Below are 25,984 nucleotides of genomic sequence, written 5' to 3'. Positions count from 1 at the left end.
GTGCGAGTTTCCATCTCTCACACCATCCAGTTCAAAATCAGCATCTGACGCCTCCAAGCAGCAGGTGAGCAGCTTGCAGCAGGGCTGGGGCCCGGAAAGATAGTTCCACAGCCGTGACGCGACCCACGTGCTGCTTCGCCCCACGACTGCCTCGAACGCAGGCCACTCGCCTGCTTCACGCGTGGTAGAGGACAACAGTTAAGTATGGCAGGGAGGACTCCTACTATCCACATCTCATCCAGCGATTGCAGGATGCGTCCACACTTTGCCCTGGGGGCCACCCCGCTCCCACCGCTGCCACCGCCACCACACGCGGCTTTCGAGTCCAGCCCTCCCAGAACTGAGCGTGCGTCGCGGCCGCCTGGCCGCTTTACGGCCCTCCCCGCCCCACCTCGCCCGGGCCGCACGAGTCGCATCGCCAGGTCGCCCGTGCTCTTCCCGACGCCCGGCGCCCGGCACCCGGCGGGCCGCGGGGACTGTGAGCGTCCGGGATCGGCGCCCGTGCGTGATGACGCACGTCCACGCGCCGAGACGTGAGGACGCAGGGGGCTGGAGAGAGCGTGAGTCTCTGCGTCGGTTTGGGCTCGCTGGCGCGGTCGGCTTCTGCGCGGGGTCTTTTCCCTTTTCCGAGGGTCGCGGTGCCAGGGGCGGGGTGGGGGCTGCGGGGCGGCTGTCGGTGTCGCCCGTGGGGCGGGGACAGGGTAGGGGTTGGAGGCAGTGGCTTCCGCAGCCTAGGCACCCTCGGTGGGTACGAGAGTGGCGTGGGCGTTTCCTGGCGCGACGCTGCCGGGGTCGTCTCTACTCCCCCATCTGGGCGACTTTAGGTTTTCGGAGGGTGGCGTTTGCTCTGTGCTTGTTAAAGGATTGCTTTTGAAAGCCGGAAGTTGAAAGTTGAAAGTGATGTTGCGTCAGCAGCAGCTTGCAGTTTCAAGTGCTCTTAGAACAGTAACTTTATGTTCTCCGAACAAGTGTGGCAAACGCTACCGTAACCCGAGTAGTGCTATTTCTCTAAACAGGAGGTAGGAAACTCATTTAAGCGAATTTAACCCTTTTCTGCCCAGACCTTTAAAACCTCCAAAACGGATCACCTGCTTGCTTTTCCAAACCTACCCTTTCGAAGACTCGGGCTGCTATCAAAATGAATTATTGTTTAGTCTGGATTGAGTCATCTATATGTGTAGGTCCCTTTGCCGTACACTCAGTGACAGCTAGATTTTCTTCCTCTTCGCATTTTTTTTTTTTAATTCTTTGGAATTGCTTTTTAAAAGTCTAAAGTCTCACATTTATGTCTTTTTTCTTTTTCTTTTTTCTTTTTTTTTTTTTTTTTGCTGGTTCTTATAAACTAAAGACATTTAATTTGCTGCTGGTGTGGTTGGGCTTGGGAAAGAGGTAATGTTAGGAAGAATAGCAGTTCGTTGGGTCCCTAAATTTTCCAAGGACTACTGGCATTAGCATCACCTGGGAACTTCTTGGAAATGCAAATTTTGGTCTCTTACCCTAGACTTACTGAATCAGAAATCTGTTTTATTTTAACAAGCCTTCCAGTGGATCCTAGTTGATCCAGTGTACCTAGGTGCTAAAGTTTGGGAATTACTGGCACAGTGATAAAGAACAGACATTTGGTAGTCACAGAATGGAATTAATGGAATGAAGAAGGTAGGGTGAATAACTGGCCTTAGCCTTAGAGCGGAACCGTATTATGGAGCAGTGACTTGCAAGCATGTGACAGGACAAGATATTTCTATCCTTATCTTTCTTTCCCATATGTCACAGCTCCATGATAGCAGAGAGGCCCTCATCCTATCCATCCCCCATACCTACGGATTCTGGACCCAACACAAGAGTTAGGTTAGATGTGCCTGCCACCTGCTGTTTTTTCAGATCATCAGTTTACTCAAAACTTCTCCCTTCCTTTTTCAGGGGGCCAGTGTGGGGGGAGAAAGAAAGATTCAGGACTCGAAGCAGCTGCCCCAAAGCCTAGACTCATTCTGATGTTGAGAAGGGTCAATGCTACCCTGGTCCAAACCACAGAATTCGATTATAGAGCATAGTGCACACAAGGCGACACCATGGCTCCTGGATATTGTGGGTGAGAGAGTTTTCAGATACACACGAGTCACTTTGGATATCAGCTTCTAGAAATAATGTTGGTAATGGTACCACTAAATTAACCCTGTCCCATCATGAAGCATGCATTTGTCAAAGGCCCCATTTTTCTTGTTCTTTCAGAGATCTCTAGCAGTGGTTTGGGGTCAGGCAGACCCTGCTTTGAACCCGACCTCTGCTATGTACCGATTGTGTCCATTAGACAAGTTAACATCCTCCCAACCTTAATTTCCTCTGCTATAGAGTTGGAATTATGATGTGTTACTATGCAGCACATCGAATAAAGTGAAATAAAGTGCAAACTGTGCCCACTGTGTGTGAGGCATAGACGTTCAAATGACTGTGCATGTTGGACAGGGGGAAAGATGGGTAGTTGCCACCTCAAAACTAATTTTATCTTATTCATTTCCTCGTTGTCATGAATGAGGTAGTTTTATTATTGCCTAACTGCGTGGCTTTGCTTTTTAAATGATCCAAGATGTTGAAGCGAAGTCAAAGCTTTCGCATTATTGTGAATGAGAGAAAGCAGACACTTGGAGAAAGTTAAAACTGTAAACCTGGTAGAAAACACTATTTTCAGTTTTATTACTGTAACAGAGCAACTTCCATGAGTTTTTGAGGTGCTTATTGGAAGGCCAAGGTCAGGGGGTGATTAAATATCTTAGGTAATGAGACAGTCAGTTACTGAAGGGGACGTTATAGGAGATGAGCCCTCCGTAAAAACGTGCACCAAAGTATAAGAAAATATTGTTAGCTCTGAAATACAGTTATTTTTCACCATGGATGGTTAATGATAACTGAAAATTTTTATGTCTCATTTTTTTTAAAGTGATAAAAATTCCTATGTATTTTTGTGTATATAGATTACATATGAACAGGAGCATGGAACATCCTTGAAAGGAGTCATACTAGGTCATAATTTTGTAACATGCAGATGGGGATAAATAATCTGTATATATATGTAAAGTTAGATATGTGCGTATACATATAAACTTTTTTTTCAAAACTTTAAAAATATAAAAATGTTTTAAAAAGATAGATTCCTGTTATGCTGCATTGATAGTCATCTAAGCAGGGGACCTCATATTTTTAACAGGGAACCCTGTTTAGCAGAATCTTCCCTGTAGCGCTGAGAGGCTTTAAGACGGAGGCAGAAGGGCTCATCCTGAACCTCTTGTAGTGACACTCAGAGGCATGTCCCTGGAACCTTGGAGTCCAAGACATTGGGTATGAAACTCTTCAGCTGAAGGATAGGATGACCTAAAAAAGTCAGGGCATTATGAATTCTTGTGAGTAGGGAGTCACAAACTTGTTCCGGAGACGACACCTGAGGTTTTCAGCATTGTCAAACATGTAGTATAGCTTCTCAAGCAGAGGAGCGAGTGATTATTAAAAAAAAAAAAAAAAAAATCCAGCCTTCAGTCTGACCCATATTTTACAAAAATAGGTATTTATGCACGTTTTTTGAGAGATCATCCAACCTTTTTAAAAAAATTTCTCCAAGCTGTGACAGCTGTATCACTTAAAGCTATTTAATATTTTAACTGGCTGTTGTTTAGCATTACAAATGACTCAAGCAAAAAGGAGCAAGGAGTCAATGGAAATACTTTACTTGTATTTACTGTCCTCATTTTTTTGTTGTATGAAAGCAGCTGGTTTGCATTTATATGGTAAAGGATTTTTCTTAAAAGAGTTAATTTTTGGTTAATAGTAAGCTTTCATAAAAATAATTTTGAATGCTAAGTATTTGTTAGACTGTTATTAATAGCAGTAATAGTATCGCATTGTCTTTTCACACTTCAAGGAGGGTTTCCCGGTGACAGCTGGAGTGTGGGGGAGGGGAGGCACTTTCAATCAACCAGCTGCTCTGTGCAACATCAAGATCGTGATTTCAAAGCCTGTGGATAATTTTGGCTGTATTCAGAGAAGAAAATGTATCAAATTTCTGGGAAGCAATAGAGAGTGTGTAGGAGCCCTTTGGGATTTAGATGATAGCCAACTAACAACATGTGCATTCAGGTTTGCATGTTGGTGTTATTTACCATCTAGTTTCCTGGCCATTGTTACATGCACATCGTGATTATAAAATAATAAAGCTTATTTCTGTGGGGGGAAAATGCTCATTACTTTATGGAGCGAAAGGGCGAATAGGAAACAAACTTTAGGGGTGTGCTACGTGCTTTCATATATTTCATTTATTCTTCACAATGACTCTAGGAAGTTCGTGAAGTTTTCCTCGGCTATGGATAAAGAAGGTCAGCAGGATTGAGTAATATGATTTGCCTGAGGCTACGTACCAGTCAGCAGTGGCATCCAGATTTGATGGTAAATCTGGCTTCAGCTTAAGGAATGTTGTCATTGCAACGGCAGCTGTTTCTCCATGGTGTTAACTTGCTTATGCATTTTTAATTCAAAGTCACAACATCATGATAGTCATGAATGAAATTTATATACATATTATAATGACTTCAGTTTTATATAAATGCTATATAGGGGAGTGTGTGTTTTGGCAGCCACTTCTAATTTTGGACTTTATTGAAAGTCTCTAGGGCAACACTGTGAAAGAAATTTTGCTACATTTTTTATGTTACATATACCAGCAACTTGCAGTTATGTGTGTTGTAATAAATCAGTTGTGATTCTAACTTGGAACAAATGTGGGAATAAATACTGTGCACAGTGCACATGTAGTAGAAGCCTCCTTCATACCAAAGTCATGAAGATTTCCTCCTCTCTCTTGGGGTGTGTTAATTTTGTAGTAATCAGGAACCTTATAGATTCCTGAATTTCCAGCCTGTAGCTGTATGTTCACCAAGTGATGGCTTGAAACAAATCCTTTTATTATCGCGAGATGGCTCCACCGCTTTTGACTATGAGTTTCATGGGTCATTTCCTCTCTTTCCCTATTGCCCACGGGATGATGCCTGTCCCAGGATTTTCTTTGTTTTTCTCTCTCTACCCCCACACCCCATACAAAACTTTAAAACTTATTTTTACTGTTTTCTAAACATTCCTTGAACCTTTGTATACAGTTCTATTATATTTCTTTATCACACTGTAATGTTGCTGTTTGTGTGTCTGCTTTTCTTTCTAGGCTACGGTTGCCCAAAGGACACTGCTTCTCCCTTGGTAGATGCTCAAATATTATTAAATGAAGGAATATAGACAGTGAGATATAAAATTATATGCTTAATGCTTTTATTGCTATAGTTTCACATTCATTGGTTTTTTCCTCTGGGCTCATGACTAGAGAAACGTGATGATTTATGTCTGTTAATGACTTGCATGATAGTGAAAAGTGAAGAGGTAAATCTTTCTGCAGAAAAGCATGCAGGATACCTCCATGCTCCTTCCCAAAGGCTGTAAGATCAAAGAGGCTCTTATTCATTTTTTTTTTCTCTTTTTTTCTTACTTTTTTTGAGTGGATGAATTTAATTGATTCATTGTCTGAAAGTTCTAGTGAGAAGTTTTCATCAAGTGATGACATTAAATGTTTAGACTAGTCCATTTTCAATGAAGAAAAAAGGCAGAGTACAATGTTTTGAAAATCACTTCAATCATTAGAAGTTTCTTTAAAAACATAAACTTGTATAAATAGAAGACAGATTTTAGACTATCAGTTTTCCTTTTGAAATCGCATTCTTCATCCAGTGTCCAAGTTTACACACTAAGTATGTGACTCCGAGAGGACTTTGTCTTAGGTATGCAGAAGTTAATCTTGCCCGCACATCCTTGGCTCTGTGCAGTCTTTTTAGGAATATTTAAGAATAGCATGCCTGTAGCACACCTGCCCCTCCACGTTTTGGGTCCCTTGTGAGCTACAGTGTTGTACTCAGAATGAGAGCTGGCGATCCTGAAGTAAACTGGTTCTGCTTACTAAGCACTTTAGTATTCTGGGTGGGGCTCTTTGACTACAAACAACAGAAACTGCATTAACTAGGTTATCTAGGTAACTTATTCAAGAACAAGAAGCGACGGAAAAACCAGATCACCAGGTCTTGGTAAAGGACAGCACCTAGGTGAGCTCTCAAGGTTTGGAAAATTTAATGCTCTGAATATTAATTCTCTGAATGTTGGCTTCAGTTGTTGGTCTTAGTGTCGCCACATGTTTCAATTACAGGGAGAGAGTCATCATTGTGGCTGTGGTCACCGGCACCCTGACTGCTGGTCTCCCAGGGCCACATGCAGTGGGGTGGGAGGTGGAGTTCTGTCACTGAAAGAGTGAGGTACTGATGCTGGGCAGGCAAAAAGCCCCAAGCTGCCCCCACCACGTAGCAGGGGACATCCTTTGTGCTTTCTGGGAACATAGACAACCTCTCTGAAGTCTGGTGTGCTTTCCCCGCTCTCGACTAGTTCTTATGCTGGGTAGACATCAGTTACGTAAATAATTCGCTGACAATCCTTACACAGATTGAATGGGGAGGGGGCGGCTATCACTTTTTTATTGATTTTAGGTGGACAAGTCTGGCATGGCCCGAACGCGGGAGTGGAATTCCTTGAATCCACTGAGGGGGTGACGGTTGGATGCTGCCTTCGCCGCTCCCCTCGTGCCTCCTGGTTTAAGGACCGACGTCTGAAGGGCTGTCAGTCGGAGAACTTTAATGAGCCCTCATTACACTAAAACTTGTAGTCTGTGAGGGAAGGATCGGCTCATGATTGATACTGGGGATCATAAGTGGTGATGGATCAGAATGGGAGTTGGCACTAACTCATCTCGCTGCGGAGCGAAAGTCAAGGTTATACACAAAATCCAGTGGTTTCATTTTGCATGTATAAAGATAATCTAATCATTTCTGTTAAGACTGTAACACTTCAAAAAAGGAGAGAAAAATAAAAATTTTGCCATCTGACATATCCAGATTTTTTTTTTACTAAAATGGTGGCTCATTAAATTCTCAAATTTAAAGATCTTGACAGAAACTCTGGTTTGAGATTTTATTATAAAATTTATTTTAATTGAAAGAATTTCTACTTTTCACATATCCCATCATATTTTTGAAAAAAAGATATGTGTAATTGAATCACATGATGCAGTTTAAGGATGTAGGGTCATAGAAATCCCAGAAAAATGTTAATTGGTTACTAAGTTATAAAAATACTTTGAAGCTATTTTAAAATTTATTGTTGAGCCTGAGTTTATTTATATGGATTTCCCAGTTTATATTTATATATATAATCTCAATATAATCTCATTTAATTCTCATAACACCAAATGAGCCTACATTATTTCCTTTTACAAGTGACAAATGGCAGTGAAATGACTTTCCTAAGGTCACAAAGACGGTGTATTATAGAGATCTAACCAAAGACTATGCCCTCACCACCGTCCTCTACCTCATACGTTAACGTTGCTAGCCCTGTGTATCCTTTAGACAAAGAGCATTGGGACATTTCTTTTCCCAGACCCTATCTATTTACCCCAGTTGCCTGACAACTTTGTGTTTGGAAACGGTTCAAATGTCCTATGTTATCCATCATCTCGTGCTTCTGTTTGCTGGAATGGGGCAACAGCTCCTGTACTGCAGCAGTGTGCTCTGGGAAGCTTTTTGTCCTTTATGTCTTAGAGCAAGCAGCCTGACAGCCTTTCATGTTGAATTCCGCAAGATTGCTTTTCACTTAACAAAGCTGAGTGTTGCTTTCTAGGTGAAAAATAATTAAATGCTTTTAAAGATGTATTTGATTAACAGGAAGCCGATCTGTGTAAATTAATTATAGCTGTAATGATGTCATAGCCTTGTCTTTTATCATTAACCAGGTAATTGACCAGAAGTTTAGAAGCTTATTGTAACTGACAGTGGTCTGACCTTGTATTCTGTCTTGAAGTGAAACATGCACAATGCATGTAAATGCACTTTGTTCACTGAGCTGCATGTATTGTCAGAGCATCTGATCTTGGGTTCTTATTTTACTCTTCCTTTACTACTTTGATGAAATTGGTATACTCTACCTAAACATTATACTGGATTCTCTTACTAAAAGCACCTGGCCAAACACAAATGTTGTCTGTGTCATTGAATAATTACAATTAGACATGAAACCTTGGCACATTTGGGATATATAGTCAAGTAAACAAATGCCCCACATTAAATGAATCTTGTTTTTTAAGTTCCACGTGAAGGAAGTTAAAACAACTTTTGGTAGAGAAGACATAAAAGTAGGAACCATATTTGAGAGGTTGAGAAACGGTTTGTCCCCTCTTATTCTAATTTGTTTGAGAAAGTTGAGAGCATGTGGTATTTTTGATATTTGAGCGATGAGAGTAACTTTGCAGAGTTTTGTTAAAGAATGAGATTACAAGAATAAAACATGAGTGGAATAATAATGGCTAACAAGCAGCAGTTCCTAGATGCAGGTTGCCTTCCCTCCTACACACTTTATACCAGTGGCATAGTCAGCTCTGCTAGAATGTGACACAGCCACTCCTAAAATCACCATTCTATGCAAAATCATGCACTGAAAACCACAGAGCTTAAGGCGCAAATGGTGTTAGCAAAACATGAAAAATCTTTGTCAGTGGTATATTTTTTTTAAAAAAAGGAACTTAATGATAGCACAGTTTTACACGTTAAATGATTAAAAAATACATAAGTACTATGATAAATATGGCACTTTACCTTCAAAAAGTCCTAGATTTTGCTTGTGAAAGTGGTTGTCGGAAGGATTGCAGCATGTGAATTATTGTCAGCGGAGGAAGGAGGGTTATCCAGAGTTGGATGGCAAATCATACTGCAGATGTGAGTGGATGTAACTCAGTAGGCTGCGAACTGAGGTAGCTGGTTTGAGGTGTGCAAATGTGTACATTTTGTGCTTTTCCACGCAACTTGCTCCAGCTGGCTGCAGTTTTCTGCATTCACCTGGTGCTTGCTGATGAATTTACGCATAATCGAATGCGAGATTTGCATTATGTTCAAATCGTTCCCTGATATATTAATTATATTTGAACAAATTTGTAGCAGAACTAATGGGACTAATAAGCTTATACTTTCCTATATTTCATGTTTCTCTGCTAACAGCATGTGCACGGGGCTTCCCTCTCTTTAAAACACCTTTCTTTTATCCACTTTTTGTTTTTCAAAGCCTGGTGCAGGTGAGGAAGCTTACCTAAAGCATTCTCTGAATTGGATTGACTTAACGTTTCTGTATTGGCACCTATTTCCACATTATTTGTCCATTTCCAAAAAGTGTCAGTTGTAGATGACATAGGACACGACTTAGTAGTAAAAGGGGAAAAAAGCAACCAAATAGCTGAGTATCTCGAGGTTGAAGAAAACATATCAGGTTACTAGGTGAAATTAAGGTGTGTGTGTGTGTGTGTGTGTGTGTGTGTGTGTGTGTGTGTGTGTGTGTGTGTGTGTGTGTGTTTTAGCTTCAATGGGAGGCAGTCCTTTGGGTGAGACCTGTGTCAGGGCCTCTAATAATATGCGGGTGCATTTCTGCAAAAGTCATTTTTCAAAGGCGAAATGACGTGATCTGACCATGCAACATTTGGAGATTTGGCAAAACACAGGGCTAATAGTTGAGATAGTGATCCTTTATGCCAGTCATTTTTAAAAGGTAGAAAAAACGTTTTTCCTCTCTGGCTTCTCTCTCACATTAAAGTTTACTTTGCAGTATAGGGTCTGGGGGGTGGGTGGGTGATAAAATGCCAAGCAGGGCACATTTCACACACATACCCCGCCCCCCCAATCTCCCACCTTTCCAGAATCCTTTCCAGATGCTAGGACCCGGTGGGACAAAGTCGGAGAAAGCGTGGGGGCTTTCATTCCTTAGCTTTTCTATTTGTATATTCCAAATGCGAAAAGTTATATTTGCATTATTGTTACTTCTTTGTTTTTAACTTGATTTTGAAAACTGATTTTCTGTTGATTCTTAAGCTGTGACTGTGTAATAACGATTACCAAAAGAAGCGAGATACTTTGCACTACTCTCTTACAGATCTACAAATTGAATTGTGTCAAAGAAACAATCCCAACTGACAGAGTAAAAGTCTTAGGTAGTGAGATTTTCTGCATCTGAAATAGTTTCAGAATGCATACACATTTTGGTATGTTCGATGGAATTCGCCAGTGGACCTTTCTTAATGTCCTTCCTAATTCTTTCGGTGATTGAACTGTTGAATCTGTTATTAAAAGACTGGGAATCACTTCCTGTTTCAGCTCAGGCGAGCATAGCTTGGAAGTCATTCCCCTGTCCTCACAGCAAAAAAGCCTGAACAAACTGAAAATCAACGACTTTTCTTTAGGTCCATCAGAGAATTGAGGTCACAGGGCAGACTGCCACCCCGAAATCTAGAGAGACAGGCTCACGTTGAGAATCACAGTCAAGTTCATGTAAGAGAGGAAGAAATTCGTTTTCCTTCTATACTTCTGGGGCCCTGTAAACAGGACTGACAAAAGACATTAACAAGAGAGAAGCAAGTTTATTAGCGTGTGTGTCACTCATACAAGTGGGAGTACCCAGAGATGTGCAATTCAAACGAATGGTTAGGATCTGGACTTGTGTAGCATCTTAACAAAAGAACAATAAGTTTTTTGAGAAGTGACCAGAGAAAGGAAAGGACTCAGTTTCTAGGGCAGCAGATAATAGGAAGGCAAATATGTGAGAGATCAAATGGAAGATAAGGGCTGGTTAGTAAAGTTTATGTAGCTTCCTCTGGTGCCAGATCTGAGGTTGTCCCTGGTGATTAAGCTCATCTTTCTGGTGGTGGTGGTGGTGGGGGGGACATCTTCGCAAAGTGTCCTGTTTTTAGGCAAATAGGGGAGGGCATCTGCATCTTCTCGGTGGCCTCCAGCTCAAAATAATCCTTATGCCAAGTGGCATATTTTGGGGTGACGTGTCCTCTACCCTACAATCAGCTTACCTTAAGGAACTGAAGCTACCGAGCAGTAACCAGTAGGAATATTTCCATGGTAATTTTGATGAATTGCTGGAGTCTGAGTGTAAACGAGCGTTAAAAACTCTCAACTTTTCTGCAGACAAACCTGACTAGCAACTTTTTAACAGTAAGGACACTGGAGCCAGATTGTCTTTGTGAAAATCCCTGCTCATCTATAAAATGGGGAAATGATACCTGGTTCGTAAGGTTTGGAATATCGAATGGGATAATGGCACATGGCCTACTACCAAGGATGAACTGTGTGTGTGTGTGTGTGTGTGTGTGTGTGTGAGAGAGAGAGAGAGAGAGAGAGAGAGAGAGATGTTAGCCAGGGATTTGGCTCTTTGACCACTATTTTAGAGAAACTGAAACGGTAGCAGATGAGTATTTCTGTTTAAGTCATTTAATGAGTGTTTAACTAAAATTTAATGAGTGTTTGTTGTGTGCTTGGCATTATTCTAAGCACTTTGATGCCGTAAGTCCATTTAATCTTTATAAGGATTCTAGGATCTAGTTTAGCTACTATTACTGCTCCATTCGACATAGCAAGAAACTAAGGCAGTTTGGTAAAGATGATATCAGGCCTCTGGTGACACCGTCTTGGCGCTGGTGGACCACATGTGTGGAAAGCATTGTGGGAGATAAGTAAGCGTCGACATCGTCAGGGAACCAGCAGGACCCGAGCTGGGCGTATGCAGGTCAGGGAAGAATATACTGGGTTGGGAGGAGTGGGAGGAAATGTCTGGGGTCAGACTTGTTGCCTCCAGTACCTGCAGTTCTTTGCCCGAATGCTTTCTTTGGCCCCTGACACCTGCTTTGCCTGCTATGGCAAGCCACAAGTGATGGGGCTTTAAGGCAGGCCCCTAGTCTTCGGGAGATAGCGCTGAGGCATAACTATACGAACTCCCAGGTAACCAGTGGGGTTAAGCTCTAGCCACTCGTTGGGATGACTCGCTTGAAAGTGCACACATTTCCGGCAGCCTCGCCTGCCCTGTCTTGCTTCTCCACAACGGTACCAGGGTATTTGTTGCCTCCCAAATAAATACTTGCACAGAAACTCTTGTCTTGGAGTCTGCTTCTGGGAGGATCCCAGCCTGTAACAGTGTTGCGTGATAACAACAACAAATAGTTACAGTTATCAAGAGTATGCTAAACGAATCCTCAAGCTCAATCCCGTCTGATCTTGGAAGCTAAGCAGGGCTAGGCCTGGTTAGTACTTGAATGGGAGACCACCAAGGAACACCAGGTGCTGTAGGCATTAAAAAAATAAAAATAAGGGATTGTAAGCTGACAAGGTCCTTGCAATCTGTGAAGTCAACCAAGGCTTGCCTTGCCCAAAATAAATAAATAAACAAACGAATCCTCATACCAATTCATTTTACAGATGGAGAAGCTGAGACATGGCTTGATGAATTTGCCTAAGTAACACGCTCATGAACAGAACAGCTGGGTGGTCTCATTCATGTCAGCCACCTTGACCAACCCCTTGGCACCAAGCAGATACCCAGAGGCAAACGCTGTCTGATTGGGAGAGAAGCCATGGGAGAGTACTAGGAAATAAGGCTGAGTACTCTGTGTTTTAAATTTAATTACTGGGCCTTCAAGGGAACCTTTTAGCAAGGTCTCCTGTTCTGCCAACAAAGCCACGCAAAGGTTTTTTTTTTTGTTTTTTTGTTTTTTTTTCTGTTAGCTGCTGCTTGGGTTGGATTTATGAAATTGAAATGTCCCCACCTAATCTGGATTTTCATACTTAAGTGTTTTCCCAAAGTTAGGGAGGTGCAGAGAGGAGCAAGGCCCGGCCACCCTGGTAAGGTGCCACCAGCCTGGACTTGCTCGTGGATGTGCGTGACTCTGGGAGGAGTGTGGGGGAGGGGACCTTTACACTGTCCCCCTTTCCTTGTGTTTTTATCCCTGAGAAATCCAAGGCCAGGTGACTAAGAGGCCCTGTGCCATGCATGATTTTTCCGATGCCAGTGAGAATGCTCGAAAGCCACCTAGCAAATGAATAAAAGTATGTGTGTGCATAAAAGGACTCCTATTTACTGCAGAATCTTCTGTCACTTTTCTGGTGGCCTAGAAGGTAACCTGGGGTACTTCCATTTCACCCGATGGAGATTTAGCATTGCTGCCTCTCTAATTATGTGCAAGGAATAGTCAAAGCAACTTCTAAACTCTGAAACAAGGAACAGTCGTGTGTAGTTTGGCCTTTTTTTCCCCTGAGCCTAGTAGCTTTGTCCCACCAATGGTATGTGGTCAGTATGTTATTTTGTTGGCCGATCACATTGGTGACCCTTGTAAGAATTTAGCCTCTTCTAAGTTAGAATGAAGTTAAACTTTTCTTCCACCAGGCAGAATTGATAGATTTCTTTCTCTCCGTCTGTCTGTGCATCTCTGAGTCTGTTTCTCTATCTATGCCTCAGTCTGTGTTTGGGGAGAACATTGCAATCCTAAGACTAGACTTTACCTTTTGGAGCTTCCTGTGCTACGAAGGAACTTGATGCAACTCAATCTAAAGAAATGGACCGTTCAAAAGTTTGATGATCTTGGACATTCAGGACCCGAAAGCTAGGAACAGAACCAGGACAGCTGGCAGAGGCAGCGGAGAAAGAGCTGTCTCACTGGGGAATAGTCTGTCCAATTCATTTTAATCTTCTGTTCTTTTTACCTAAAGTTTCGAATTGCCAGGAACCCCCAGCAGATAGCTCACGACTGCCGCAGACTCGTCTTTTCCTTTCTCTTCGGCAAAATGCCTAGTCCCTTGGAACGAATGAATTGTGGATCTTCATTTCCTTTACGTAATTCAGTTGACCTTAAACTGACACACGCACCCCGTTGTCGTTGAAACCAGTTTAGAGCATCTCCTAAATCTGCCATCCCTTCCTGAGTCCTTTGCCTTCTCCTGAAACCAGTTATTCTTTAGGCTTTTCATCCTTAGCAGCCGGTCCTCAGTGGAGCAGCAAAACTTGATTTCAGTTGTGGTAGTTGGTGGCTTTTTGTTTTCTTGTTTTATCTTTTTAGTTCTTACGCCTTCCTTTCCTCCTCCTCAGTTGCAGGGCAGGGCGGAAGCTGAAGTCTCTGTCTAACCCCATCTACTTTGTCCGGTGCCACATTCCCTCGTAGTTGAAATTGATCTTTTCCCAGCAGCACTCAATCAATCTTACCACTTCTGGAATATTGTTAGACTTCATAGGATAGAACTAACTGATTATCAAAGCCTGACTTGACAGTTTCTTTTGGTGATTCCATTTACTGCCTTGGGCAGGTATTTCCGTGGCTTAGAACAGGTGATTGTGTCATTTGAAACCATTTCCCCATATTAAAAGTTTTTTCATAGCTACCACTCTAGTTTTGCTTCAGTAATTTTTGTGCGTATAAAATAAATTTTATTAAAATGCCTGCATACAATCGCTCCAGAAATTCTGGTGGCTCTAGAATTTTTGTACTTAAGGGGCTCAGAAGTAGAAATCTAGTTGGAAGTGGGGTGCAGAGTTAGGGTCAAGTGGCCAGGGGACTTGCCTCGAAGCTGTGCTTGCATAGCAAGCACACTGTTTTTAATTAGAGAGCATGTTAATAGGGTATTTTGGGGAAGATGGGTTGTGAAGCCTTACCCCTCTCTCCCGTAGATGCTGTCTGCATATTTTTGGACTACACAAGTCTTACCCGTTTTCCCCAAAGTTGCTGGCATACTCTCTGCCCCTAGCAACTTTACTGTTTCCGTCCCAGAATTTCTTCACATTGGTTTGTTTTCTGGGAATTTTACTTTACGATATCTGTTTACTTATTTTTAAGTCTTAAAAGTGTAATTCTCCCCCGTAATATATATTTTTTTCTAAAACAGACATTATATTTCAGTGAGTTTCATTATTGCCAAAAGCAGTATCTAACTTAAAGTGTCTTGCTCTCTCTTTTCTCTTTGGTAAGCTTTTATTTCTTGTGAAAGGAAGTCCTTTGCTGAATGGTAAGTATTGAAATCTTTACACTTTTAATCACTTTTTTCCCTCACTTATTATTACTCAGATTAGTTCTAATTTAATTTTCCACCCTGTAATACAAGTAGAGGTTGAACTAAAATTGAAACATTATTTTAGTTCGTTTTAGTGCTTAAAAAAATTCTCTCACACCCTCCAAGAAAGAAAAATCTCACACTCTCGTTTAGGGATTCCTAGACTGGTGTCTTAAGTTAGAAGATACTGACTATGAAGCAGAACTTAGAACTATTCTAGACTGCTTCTAGATCACAGCTTGGAATTTCAAAGGATCTTTATTTAACCACTTACAGATTTGGGGGGCATTTGTTATATGCCGTGGAAGTGCAGACCTTGGCTTTCTTGAGTGATGGACAGACAGGACGGCCGGGGCAGTATGGACAGTAGCAGCCAGGGTGGCAGCTGTGAGAGCAGGTTAAAGGGCTCGACAGGTAAGCAGCACCCTCTGGCCTGGTGGCAATCGCTGCATTTGAGCCCTAATCATCCACTTTACGATCATTGTCATCTTGGTTTCTTTATCTATCTAGGAAAAATGGGATTTCCGTCGCTTTTTTGTGGTTTCACACCAAAACTCATGCAAGGATTTTCACTAAATGGGTAGTTATATTTGGAATGGTCAGACTTAAAATACAAGCTATGGGATGTGTGTCAGTCACTTTGGTGACCTCTGGAGATGAGAGCGCCCCCGTGTGGCCGCCCTTCTGTGGAGAGGCCCAAACTTATTAAGCACCTTGGACAGAGAAAGCTGAGGGCTGAAATTTGAACATCCACAGACAGTCTCCAGGACAGAAGCTCCATTGAGCTGCTTGTCGCGTGGGCAACGCTACAGAGCAGGCTTCAGGGTGGGCGGCAGGACAGGTAAGTGATTTTCTTGGCAAGTGCAGTGTAGACCAGGTACAGATAACACAGAACTAATTTGGTCTTCACAGGATTGTGAGAATGACGTGAAACAAATTACACGTAGCGCCTTTGTAAATTGTTAATAATTGCATAAATATTAGTTACTATTGAGGAAGGTACATAAATATTATCAGACCTTGAATCCTAGGCCGAAATGCCTGAAGTTAATCAGATTTAATATCAGCTAATACTTAAATAGTACCAATTATGCTTCAGGTATTCTATACGTTTTATGTATATTGACTCATCAGCCCCATGAAGCTAGTATTATGATTTAGCATCTGTTTTATAAATGAGGATACTTAGGCATACATTAATTGAGAACTTGCCCAGGGTCATACAATTCCAAGCAACTGAGCCAGGATTCGAACCCAGGCCCTTTGGCTTCATAGTCCATTCTCATGACCGTGACATTATTCAGTCGTATGGCGATGAAGTACAGAAAGCTGTTATAGGTGAGAAAGCATGATGAGTTGGGGGCAGGGGGTAACATAAGATTGAATTTAAAGCAAATCAGGTCAGGCATTATATAAGTGGATTGGGGGAAGACTGGTAATCGGGCATGATCTTTGCTGGGGTCTGTCACCACATAACTTATGTCCTTTCTCATGGTTGCTTACTTGCCTGGAATATTCTTGTACTTCTTCTGTTGTTTTAGTAGTGTTAAGTCCAAGCTCACCAGAGGTCAGTGTTTCTGCCTCCCACATGGATGGCACTGATACTCAAGGCTGTTGTAAAAGACAGCTGGACGTTGTCCCTGAGGTCAGGAAAAGTTTTTGTTTATTTTCGTTTGGGAAGGTGGTGTAGGAGGGGAAAAAGGAAGAAGGAGCTCTTGTGTATTAAAAACTCTAGGTCTAGTAGCTTAAAATCGGAAAGATTTAGCCAGTTGGCCATAGGGAGACAATCTGACGGTTGCAGCAGGCCGGATGAGACACTGGCCCGTGTGGTTATAATGATGAAGTATAGGAGTTTGGAGAAGCATCGTACAAATGGAGGTCTCTGCAGCCCTCAAAAGCGGAAAATGATCTCAATTCCCAGTTTCTTCTGGAGCAGAGTCTAAGTTGTAGATATTTCCAGGAATAGATACTGGAATATAATTACTGAGAGTGTCACGATATTCATGAAGACTAGATTTCCATTACTTTCTTAATATAATTTGATTCATTTTCATTTTTTATTCATGAAGTCAGTTTTCATGCGATTGTCTTCATTTCTTTGTGTTTCCCTGACTTTAATGTGAATAAGAAAATAGAGAGCCCTACTCTGATTCTCTTTGATTTTATCAATAATGTAGCCATTTAACAGATTTAGATGGCCAGGAAAAATTGTCATTTATGGTCAGCTTATCATTAAATGATTATGATACTCTGGTGTGGGTAAGATCCCACACCATACCCCCATTTACTAATCAATACCGGTAGCTGATGCATCGTGATGAATTGAACGTGGTGTAATGATGTGAAGCTATGCCATCTGCTATTGCATTTAATATTTAAATACTAAGTTTTGAAAGCATAATTTACGTCATATATACAACTGTATGTATAACAACTATGCGTATTGCACATAAGCTTCGTAAACATTTTGAAATGCAGTCGTGTATTTGAAAAGAGGAAACAAATTACTTTGCAAGTCTTCATTCTTATTTTTCAGTAAATGCAAATATTATACTATATCGTTTTTTTATTTTCAAAAATTATCTCGAAAATCTGCATTTTGTAATTGGGTTCTCTTGGGACCTACGGAAGCGACTACCTTTTAGGAAAAATAAAATTATGCTAAGAAGTTTTATTGTATGAACAGAGAATTTTATTATTATTGTGCCGAACCAAAAAGTTCTGAAATATCGGCCCTATTGTAATAAGCAGAGAAAATAATTTCTTATGTTTGGATTAGAAAATCCACGAATGATGAGATTCTTGAGTAAGTTGAAGGAGAGAGAAGAAATGGTCCAGTTCAGTTCATTCCTAGAGAGAGTAGACTACGAAAACGGAATAAGAGAGAAAAATACGTCTAGCGTTTTGTGTACATTATAACTGAGTTAACGTGGTATTTATGATGCACTAATTTGTCGTCCAGCTCTTGTCATTTTAAAAAGCAGAGGAAGTTTTTATGTTTAGCATAAGCAGTCTGCTACTTCTATAGCATATTTGCTTTGTTTGAAGCAATAAAGTACAGTAACCCTCTGTTTTTTCAAAAAAAAAGACACGATTTTGCAGCGTGCATAGTTGCATGTGTTGGCCTAAGCCCCGCCCCTGCAATTGATGCGCATTTTCATTCACCGAACACATCGCATCTCAGGAGGGACAGTAGTGCTAAATCTTTGCAGTTTAACCAAGATGATCTCTTTGTAGTTTCATCTTTCTGAAGCCGTTTTTCACCTGAGCTTGTTAAACTGTTTTTGAGAGAGAGAGAGAGAGAGAGGAGGGAGCAGGGAGGAGGGAGGAGGGAGGGAGAGAGGGAGGGAGAAGGGTTGCGGGGAGGGAGCCCACCCGCACATGAGCGGGCACGGGTGAGTGCTTGTCTGTATGTTAATGTGTACCTGTGACTATGTGTGTTTATGTTACGTTTTAAGCAATGAAAATGTAAGCATTTGCTCATCAGTAGTCACTGGGGAAATGTGAATCAATACCACTTCATACCTACAAGGGTGGTTATAAAAAAAAAAAACTGCATAAAAACACACACCGAGGATGTGGAGAAATCGGAACCCTCACACACTGCCAGAGGGAATGTAAAATGGTACAGAAATTTGGAAAACAGTTGGACAGTTCCTCAGAAAGTAAAGCATAGAGTTATCGTATGACTCAGCAATTCTACTCTAGGTATATGCCTAAGAGAACTGAAAACAACATAAGTTCCTGCAAAACAAATCCTAAGTGTTCGTATGAGCATTATTCATTATAGACAAAATGTGGAAACAGCACAGCTGTCCATCAAATAATGAATGAACAGATATAGTGTCTGTCTCTCTATGTAATGATGTATTATTCTGCCATAAAAAAGGAACTAGTAATACTTCCTGCAACATAGATGAATCTTGAAAACATACTAAGTGAAAGAAACCAGACACAAAAGGCCACATGTTGTATGATTCTGTTTATATGAAATGTTCAGAACAGGTTTCATTTTGGTGTAATGAAAATGTTCTGGAATTAGAGAATGGTGAGAATTTCACCATGTAGTGACTATACTTAGAACCACCAAACTTTACACTTTAAGATCTAGAGTGAATTTTAGGGTATATGAATTATGTCTCAATTAAAAAAAAAAGTTTGAGCATCTGGAAAGTCAGGTATTAGCAAAGTCTGAGCCTGAGTGACAGATAGTTGACAAATACTTGCTAAAAGACTTGGACAAACCTGCACTTTCTCCTATGAATTTTTAGAGAATATGTTTAAAATATATGGAACTTAAATGAAATTTACCAAAGGCATAAAAATAGTAATAATGACATTAATAATAGCATTAATTTATCTCAAATATGTAGCAACAAACCTTTAGTTGAGTTTTAAAGAAAAGCTTGACACAATCAAAAAAATCTCAGTGAATAATTGTAAGATTTGTTGCACTTTTAGTGACATAGAAGGCTGTTTTCAGAATAGCTTTTGATTACTCCCATTAAGACTAGTTTCTTTCTTGTGAAATTAATTTGGTTATTATCAGATGCCAGATTGGTAAGATGATTTATAACTAGTATATTCTTGCAATGTAATGCTCTGAATTCTTCTTGAACATTTAAACCGAAAGTTGAGATATGTACCTCCTTGGTAAATGATAATGATGAAGTATTTCCTACTTTGTAGGTAGAATTGAAAATCACCATAATTAATTTCTTTTTCCTCTTTATAAAACTCCTTTCTCTCCCCCTTGAGACACATTGGTTTCTCAAGTTATAAATTCAGATTCTTTTGTTTGTTCTGGCCACTTAGTTTTTCTTATTACATATCTATTTAATTTTTAATTTCTCATTAAAGGTAAATACGGCTAATTTTCCTATCAATATTTTAAGAAGTCTTCCCATTTCTCTCTGTCACAACCTTGATATAGAGCTGTCTGGTGTGGATAACTACATAATTAAAATGCCATTTTTTAAAATCGAATAGTTCTGGCAAAGCAGCCTAATCATACATTTTAAATGGATCAGAAGTTTATTTCTGTAAAGTTGAGATAAATGTTATAAATACTGTTTTGGAACTAAAAACAGTAAGTGGGATACTTAGTACTGTGGGGAAGGTTGCTAAAATTGTAGGATAAATACTTAGAAATGAACATCTCAGGGATTCCGACCTTTTCAGTTAGTCCCATTTATTGTATAATGTAGATATATTTAAAAAATACTAATCTTGAGTCATTGGGCAAATTACTCATTAAGTACTGACTACATGCCAGTCACTGTGCTAGGCTCTGGGTATTCATTGGTGATCTAAACAGATAAGGTAAATCTGCCCTGTGCCGTTTGTGCCGGAGCTCCTGGTGTGGGAGCACCTGTGTAGCTGGGACATAGTGACCGAGGGAGAGACCAGTGTGAGACGAGACCAGAGAGGCAGGCAGGGCGCTGGTAATCACAAGCGTGTGGTTATGGTGAAGGGTATGGACTTTATTCCAACTGCAATGATAAGCCATTGAAGGCTTACTGCAAGGGAATCCAGCTGTAGTTTTACAAGTATTATTCTGTGGACAGTGGTTGGTGGGCATAAGAGGAGAAGCAGAGAATGCAGTTAGGGAGTTTGTTGTAATCCAGGCAAATAATGACGGTGACTTAGACTAGGGTAGTGGCCCTATAGTTGGAAGTAAATCAATAACGAGCTGCATGGAAGAATTAACAAAGCGTTGTGGGTGGGATTTGGGGACAGCGGGGTAATGAGGGCCAAGGACGTATCAAGGATGTTTTTGACATCTCTGGCTTGAACAACTGGGTACCTGAGATGGGGAACATGGGGGAGGAGCAGAATCGGAAGGGCCGGATGGTCAGTGTTGTCCGGGGCACGTTGCGTGTGGGGGAGGATGTGTTTATGAGGCGGGTCTGCAGGGACTAGCCTGCTCTTCCTGGAGCTGTGGTCATGGGTTTATGACCTGGGTACAAATTGGACTGAATAAATCGCTTCCACCACCAAACACTTCGTACTGGTTTCCAGCTCATAGATAAGTCGCTGTTATTGATCATGCCTTTATAATCTCTCATACAACTCAGCACTTTAAAAATGTCTCTGCATCTAATGGGCAGGACAGTATTCATGTTACAGTCAGTGCTCCCTTGTTGTCATCTGTCGTCTTTGTCCTTGGTGTTCCTGGAACTGCGCCTGCCTGGCCCACAAGGTCAAGTTACAGATTTGATCTTCACGTGGACCAGTTGGATTTTCCATTACCCTGTTACACGCTGCATCCCTCACCTTGGGTGGCCAACTTGATAACCTACTAGGAAGGAAACTGGGCTGTAGGTGGAGCCAGTATGAAACAATGGCAATTTATCTTTGCTACTTAAAACTCAAACTTGCATTCTATCTCTGCCAGTACTCTAGTGGCCTCTACAAAAGCGGAGCCCACATATATTGTGCACTCGTCCCATTGACTGTGGTTGTATCTGCCTTCACATGAAGAATACATATGTTGAGAATATAAACCACCTCATTTTATTCATCTTTTCGATTTTCTGCAGCTAGTATTTTCATTTCCTTCCCCAAGTAGAAATGGGCCTTTTAGGTGCTGGGATTGTAAGTGCTTTGTTCTTTGCTGTACCTCTAGTTCTTGGCACAGGGACTGGTATGCATCTGGCACTTGCTGTTTATTAAATAAATGAGTCGTAGAAGGAACGGCCCAGTGGTCATTCTGTGAGGGCGGGACAATTCAGTTTTCAGAAACCTAGAGATCAGGCAGACTGTGTACTTCCTGTAAGACGATGTCCCTGAAACCTACTGAGGAATCTCAGCTGAAGAACATAACTTTAGGAACCATCCTGATAAAAAGAATTACAGAAACCATGAAGGTGAAGTTCCACGAGTGTGTGAAAAAGAGAATAAGGACAGATGAAAAGTGAAAAGCAGAGAAGAGGGGGCTGGGAGGAGGGTGACGTCATGGGAAAGCGCGGTGTCCCGGGAGAGCAGGAGCGGGGTCCACAGTGGGGAGATGCACTGAGAGTCCGGGAGGGAGGCGAACGGAAAGGGACCTTCGGATTCGGGCAGCAATAAAGCAGGTGTAACGTGAGCCTGGTCGTAGTGTGAAAAATGGTGGGGGAAACGCCACTCCCTTTCTGTTTGTGCTTTTCATCACTTATGATTCTGGCCGAGGGGGAACTTTTCTTAAGCAATAATTAGTTTTGCTTTCCCGCCGTCCATAGCCTGGCCTCCACAGGACATCGTTTGTACCGATACTGAAGGGTTTATCTGCGATTTCTTGTAAGCTGATTACTTACTGATCAAGGCCGTGTTTTTCCATTGATCCTATTTCAGGTTACGGTGTTCGATAGATATAATTATTTCGGAGAATCGCAAGAAAGTTACAGTAGCTAAAGAAGATTATGTTCAAGGCCAATGTGAAAAGTAGAGGAGCTTTTCCGTTGAACTTTCATTAAATTCTCTACAGAGACTGCTACAGAGCTATAATAATAAGCCCATGACAATAAAGGAACCTGGGTTGTTCTGGTAATGGGGAGATACACACATACACACACATAAGTTTCTCCTTGGGCATTTCTTTTGGGGTTATTCATATGGGGGAATGGGGAGTACGTTTGAGCCTTATTAGGATGCTACTATCAGCAGAGCCTTTTGCACATAAGTGAGGTTTCCTTATAGTCATGAAAAAAGTCGCTGCCATCTATTCAACACCCACCTCGTCCCAGACATATTACAGTTATCCTGGGAAGAAGGTATTATGCCTGATTTACAGTGAAGTAATTGGAGTTCAGAGAGTTTTAAGTAATTTGCCCTAAGTCGCAGGGCTAGCAAGTGGGAGAATCCTGCCCCTTTCTACCCGAGAGCCCGTGCACTTTTCAGCGTGCCGTCTGAATGGGCATTTTATCTTTGGGGAACCAGAGAGTTACCCGTTTGGGCAGAAGCCAAGAAAACTCCACAGAGAAAATTGAACCACTAGATGAGCACCCTTTCAGCACCCCGTCTCCTTGTCTGTCTGCTGACTCATATCTGCACCTGACGTTGGTGTTACGACAGACATGTCATGTTATGAAGGACAAGGCTCTTCCCTTTAAGGACTTGATTCTTTTGTTTATCTCTTGCACCTTTAGTCTGTGTCTCTTTCTTTACTACTTCTGTTCATGAGCATAAACCAGTCCGTCACCAAAGCAGATACTTTCTGTACTGGTTAGTAATTGCTTTATAACAAACGACCCCAAAACTTGGTGAAGTCAAGTATCATTTATTTGGCTCGTTTTTCTGTGGGTCAGCAAATCAGGCACGGGTTCAGCTGGACTCACTCACACATCTGTGGTCAGCTGCTGGTCACCTGCACAGCTTTGCTTCTGGGGCATTAGCTGGCTAGTGGCCAGGGCCATCAGGGTGGCTGGCTACCCTGGGCTTGTCCACGTGGTTGTTTGGGAGGGTTTCAAGAGGGAGCAGAAGCCTGCAGATCATCTGGGGGCCTAGATTCAGAACTCTTAGAATGTCTTTTCCTCTGTGTCCTGTCAGTCACGAGGCCAGCCCAGGTTCAGGAGAAGCAAACTGCTGAGCCCTGGGACTCTTCTCCGTCAGTGGCTCCAGTCCACCCGATGGCCATGCTCACACCACCACTTGGGCTGGATCCAGTGCTAGGGACTGGGTTCCCTCGGTCACTGCATTTAGAACACTGTGTGGCAGTTGTTAGTTTACTTCTCAGTAGAAATTGAGCTCCTTAAAAACAGGGGCGGTGTGTCAATGCTGGATTTGGCACAGAATAGGTAACTTTTAAAAGTTGAAGTTTTTGTGAAAATAAAGTATTCCAGCAGTTGGTACCTAGCAATGTGGAATGGAAGATAATGTATACTTGCACTTTAAAACTTGCTTGTTGACATTCAAAAACTTTGGAGCAGACTCTACTATATGAAAATCAAATGTTTTTTGAAAGAATAAAGGGGGTAAAGAGTCCATACCAACATTCTGAGCAGAAATCATTATTAGATATTTATGTACTGGTCTCGTTTTTATTAGGTTACAAGTTGGCTTAAAAGGAAGACAAGTCATGTTTTCATGGCATATTTGTCAGAGGAAGCATAACCATCCATTAACTGGTCCCTTGGGATTTGGGATAATATTTCTATTTTAGAATGTAATACGAAGAAAGGACATCAGCCAGTGTCCTGGAAGGGACATTACTCTGGAAGACACTGAGAAAAAATGTTTCTGATAGATGAGAGCTGGGATATGCATACTGTAAGCTCATTTTTAAGTGAGTCTGTCTTACCGGTGTATTACCGTTTAACTGGTGGATTGTCATGTGCATTTTTATATGTTTTAGGTTCAGCTGTCTGTGTACCTCCCCGGATTCCTAAAACAGCCCATTTTCCCATCACTGGGTTGACATCTAACCATGCAGAGGAGAACAAGAGGACTTAATACTGGGCTCCTTCTGCTCTTTTCTCAAATCTGCTACGTTGGGGTCAACAATATCCCTCCCGTCACCCTGGCCGCGTTGGCTCTCAACACCTGGTTTTTCTTGAGTCCTCTGAAGCCACTGTACGGCTCCTGCCTCAGCGTGGAGAAGTGTTTCCAGCAAAAAGACTGGCAACGCTTGCTGCTTTCCCCCTTTCACCATGCGGATGATTGGCACTTGTACTTCAACATGGTATCTCTGCTGTGGAAAGGAATAAATCTGGAAAGAAGACTAGGAAGCAAATGGTTTGCCTATGTCATCGCCACGTTCTCCCTGCTCACTGGGGTGGTGTACCTGTTCTTGGAATTGGCCTTTGCAGAATTTATGGATGAACCCAGCTTCAGAATGAACTGTGCTGTGGGTTTCTCAGGTAAGGCAGACACATTTCTAAGGTGGCATCACGCCTAGCGACAGTACGGGAGGTGTGGTTGCTTTCCTTTGATGAAGCGTGGGTCCCCAGTTGGTGAGGGAATGGAATTCTGAGTGGTTAAGGGCTGCTGGGGGTTGGATTTCGGAGCGGAGGCTGATTGGAGCATAGGAGGCACAGAGGTTTTGCTATGATTTACTCTTGGGCAATTTGGACGACGTTCTGCTCAAAGGTGGTTTTGTAGGAGATGTGGTACTGGAATATGCATCGGCTCCGTGTGGGTGGGGTCCAGGAGAGGCCCCAGGTGTGTTCATGATAGGGAGTTCTCCAAAAAGATGATATGCCTCTTAATGACTAAACGCATCCCACCCTGCCATGGCATGCTCACCATGTTTTAGAAGCCATGACCATCATTCCATATCGCTCACGCTATTTAATTCATATAACAGATTCATAGGGAGCTGGCATCATCTTGGTTTTGTAGATGAGGAAGCTGAGACTCAGAGAAGTAGGAAACTTGCTCCAGGATACACACCTCACAAGTGGGGGAGCGGGGATTCGAATCCATTCTTCGTGACGTTCACCGTGTGTTTGCGTTGCTTCTCACTTTTCCCCCCTCACTAGTTAAGTTCCTTTTTTTTTTTACGCATATATCATAGAACTGAAATTGCCATCAGGGTTTAAATTAGGTGTTTTAAAAATCAGAATGCGAGGGGGGCGGAGGGAAATAGTTTTGAAACAGAAGGAAATCTAACCTTTCCTCCCATCTTCCCCGCTCTCCTTCCGCCTTCCCTCTAAGATGCATCCTCCTGCATCTAATTGTGGGAGAAGAAAGGAAATCCGCCTGCCTTCAACACGTCTCTCCACAGAGGTTCGAAAAACACACATTATTTGTCTATGTTTTTAATGGAGTTCAAATTCACATGACATAAATTAACGATTTGGAAGTGTACGATTCAGTGACATTTAGTACCATGGCCGGCATTCTGTCCCCGTTTTGTGTGTTACATGTTTAGTAGCGTGCAGAAAGTCAGTATGAACTTCTGTGTTAAGAGACATGAAAAGAAGGGTGGCCTTGAACACTGTCCTTCTGCCAAATGCCGGGTTGACTTATAAGGAATGGAGCAGGTTTCAAAGCAAAGAATTGGATGCAATCGAATAATCATT

General features: G+C 41.9%; 1 protein-coding gene across 2 annotated transcripts in view; it reads left to right on the top strand.

Moving 5' to 3' along the window:
- Positions 1 to 418: 418 nt before the first annotated feature.
- Positions 419 to 25,984, top strand: part of RHBDD1 (rhomboid domain containing 1) — a 123,838-nt gene continuing 98,272 nt past the window's right edge. Inside the window, exons 1-3 of one of the 2 annotated variants that reach the window (XM_023532928.1) lie at positions 421 to 560; positions 1,921 to 2,089; positions 24,316 to 24,820. In XM_023532928.1, coding sequence (XP_023388696.1) covers positions 24,388 to 24,820 — 433 coding nt within the window. In that variant the 5' untranslated portion in view covers positions 421 to 560; positions 1,921 to 2,089; positions 24,316 to 24,387. Of the gene's footprint in view, positions 561 to 1,920; positions 2,090 to 24,315; positions 24,821 to 25,984 lie in introns of both variants that reach the window. The other variant, XM_011364069.2, reaches the window with a different exon arrangement.

This window comes from Pteropus vampyrus, unplaced genomic scaffold, assembly GCF_000151845.1.
Source record: "Pteropus vampyrus isolate Shadow unplaced genomic scaffold, Pvam_2.0 Scaffold93, whole genome shotgun sequence".
Lineage (NCBI taxonomy): Eukaryota > Metazoa > Chordata > Mammalia > Chiroptera > Pteropodidae > Pteropus > Pteropus vampyrus.
The sequence above is the reverse complement of the archived record's forward strand: the minus strand, read 5'-3'. Positions and strand labels throughout refer to the sequence as shown.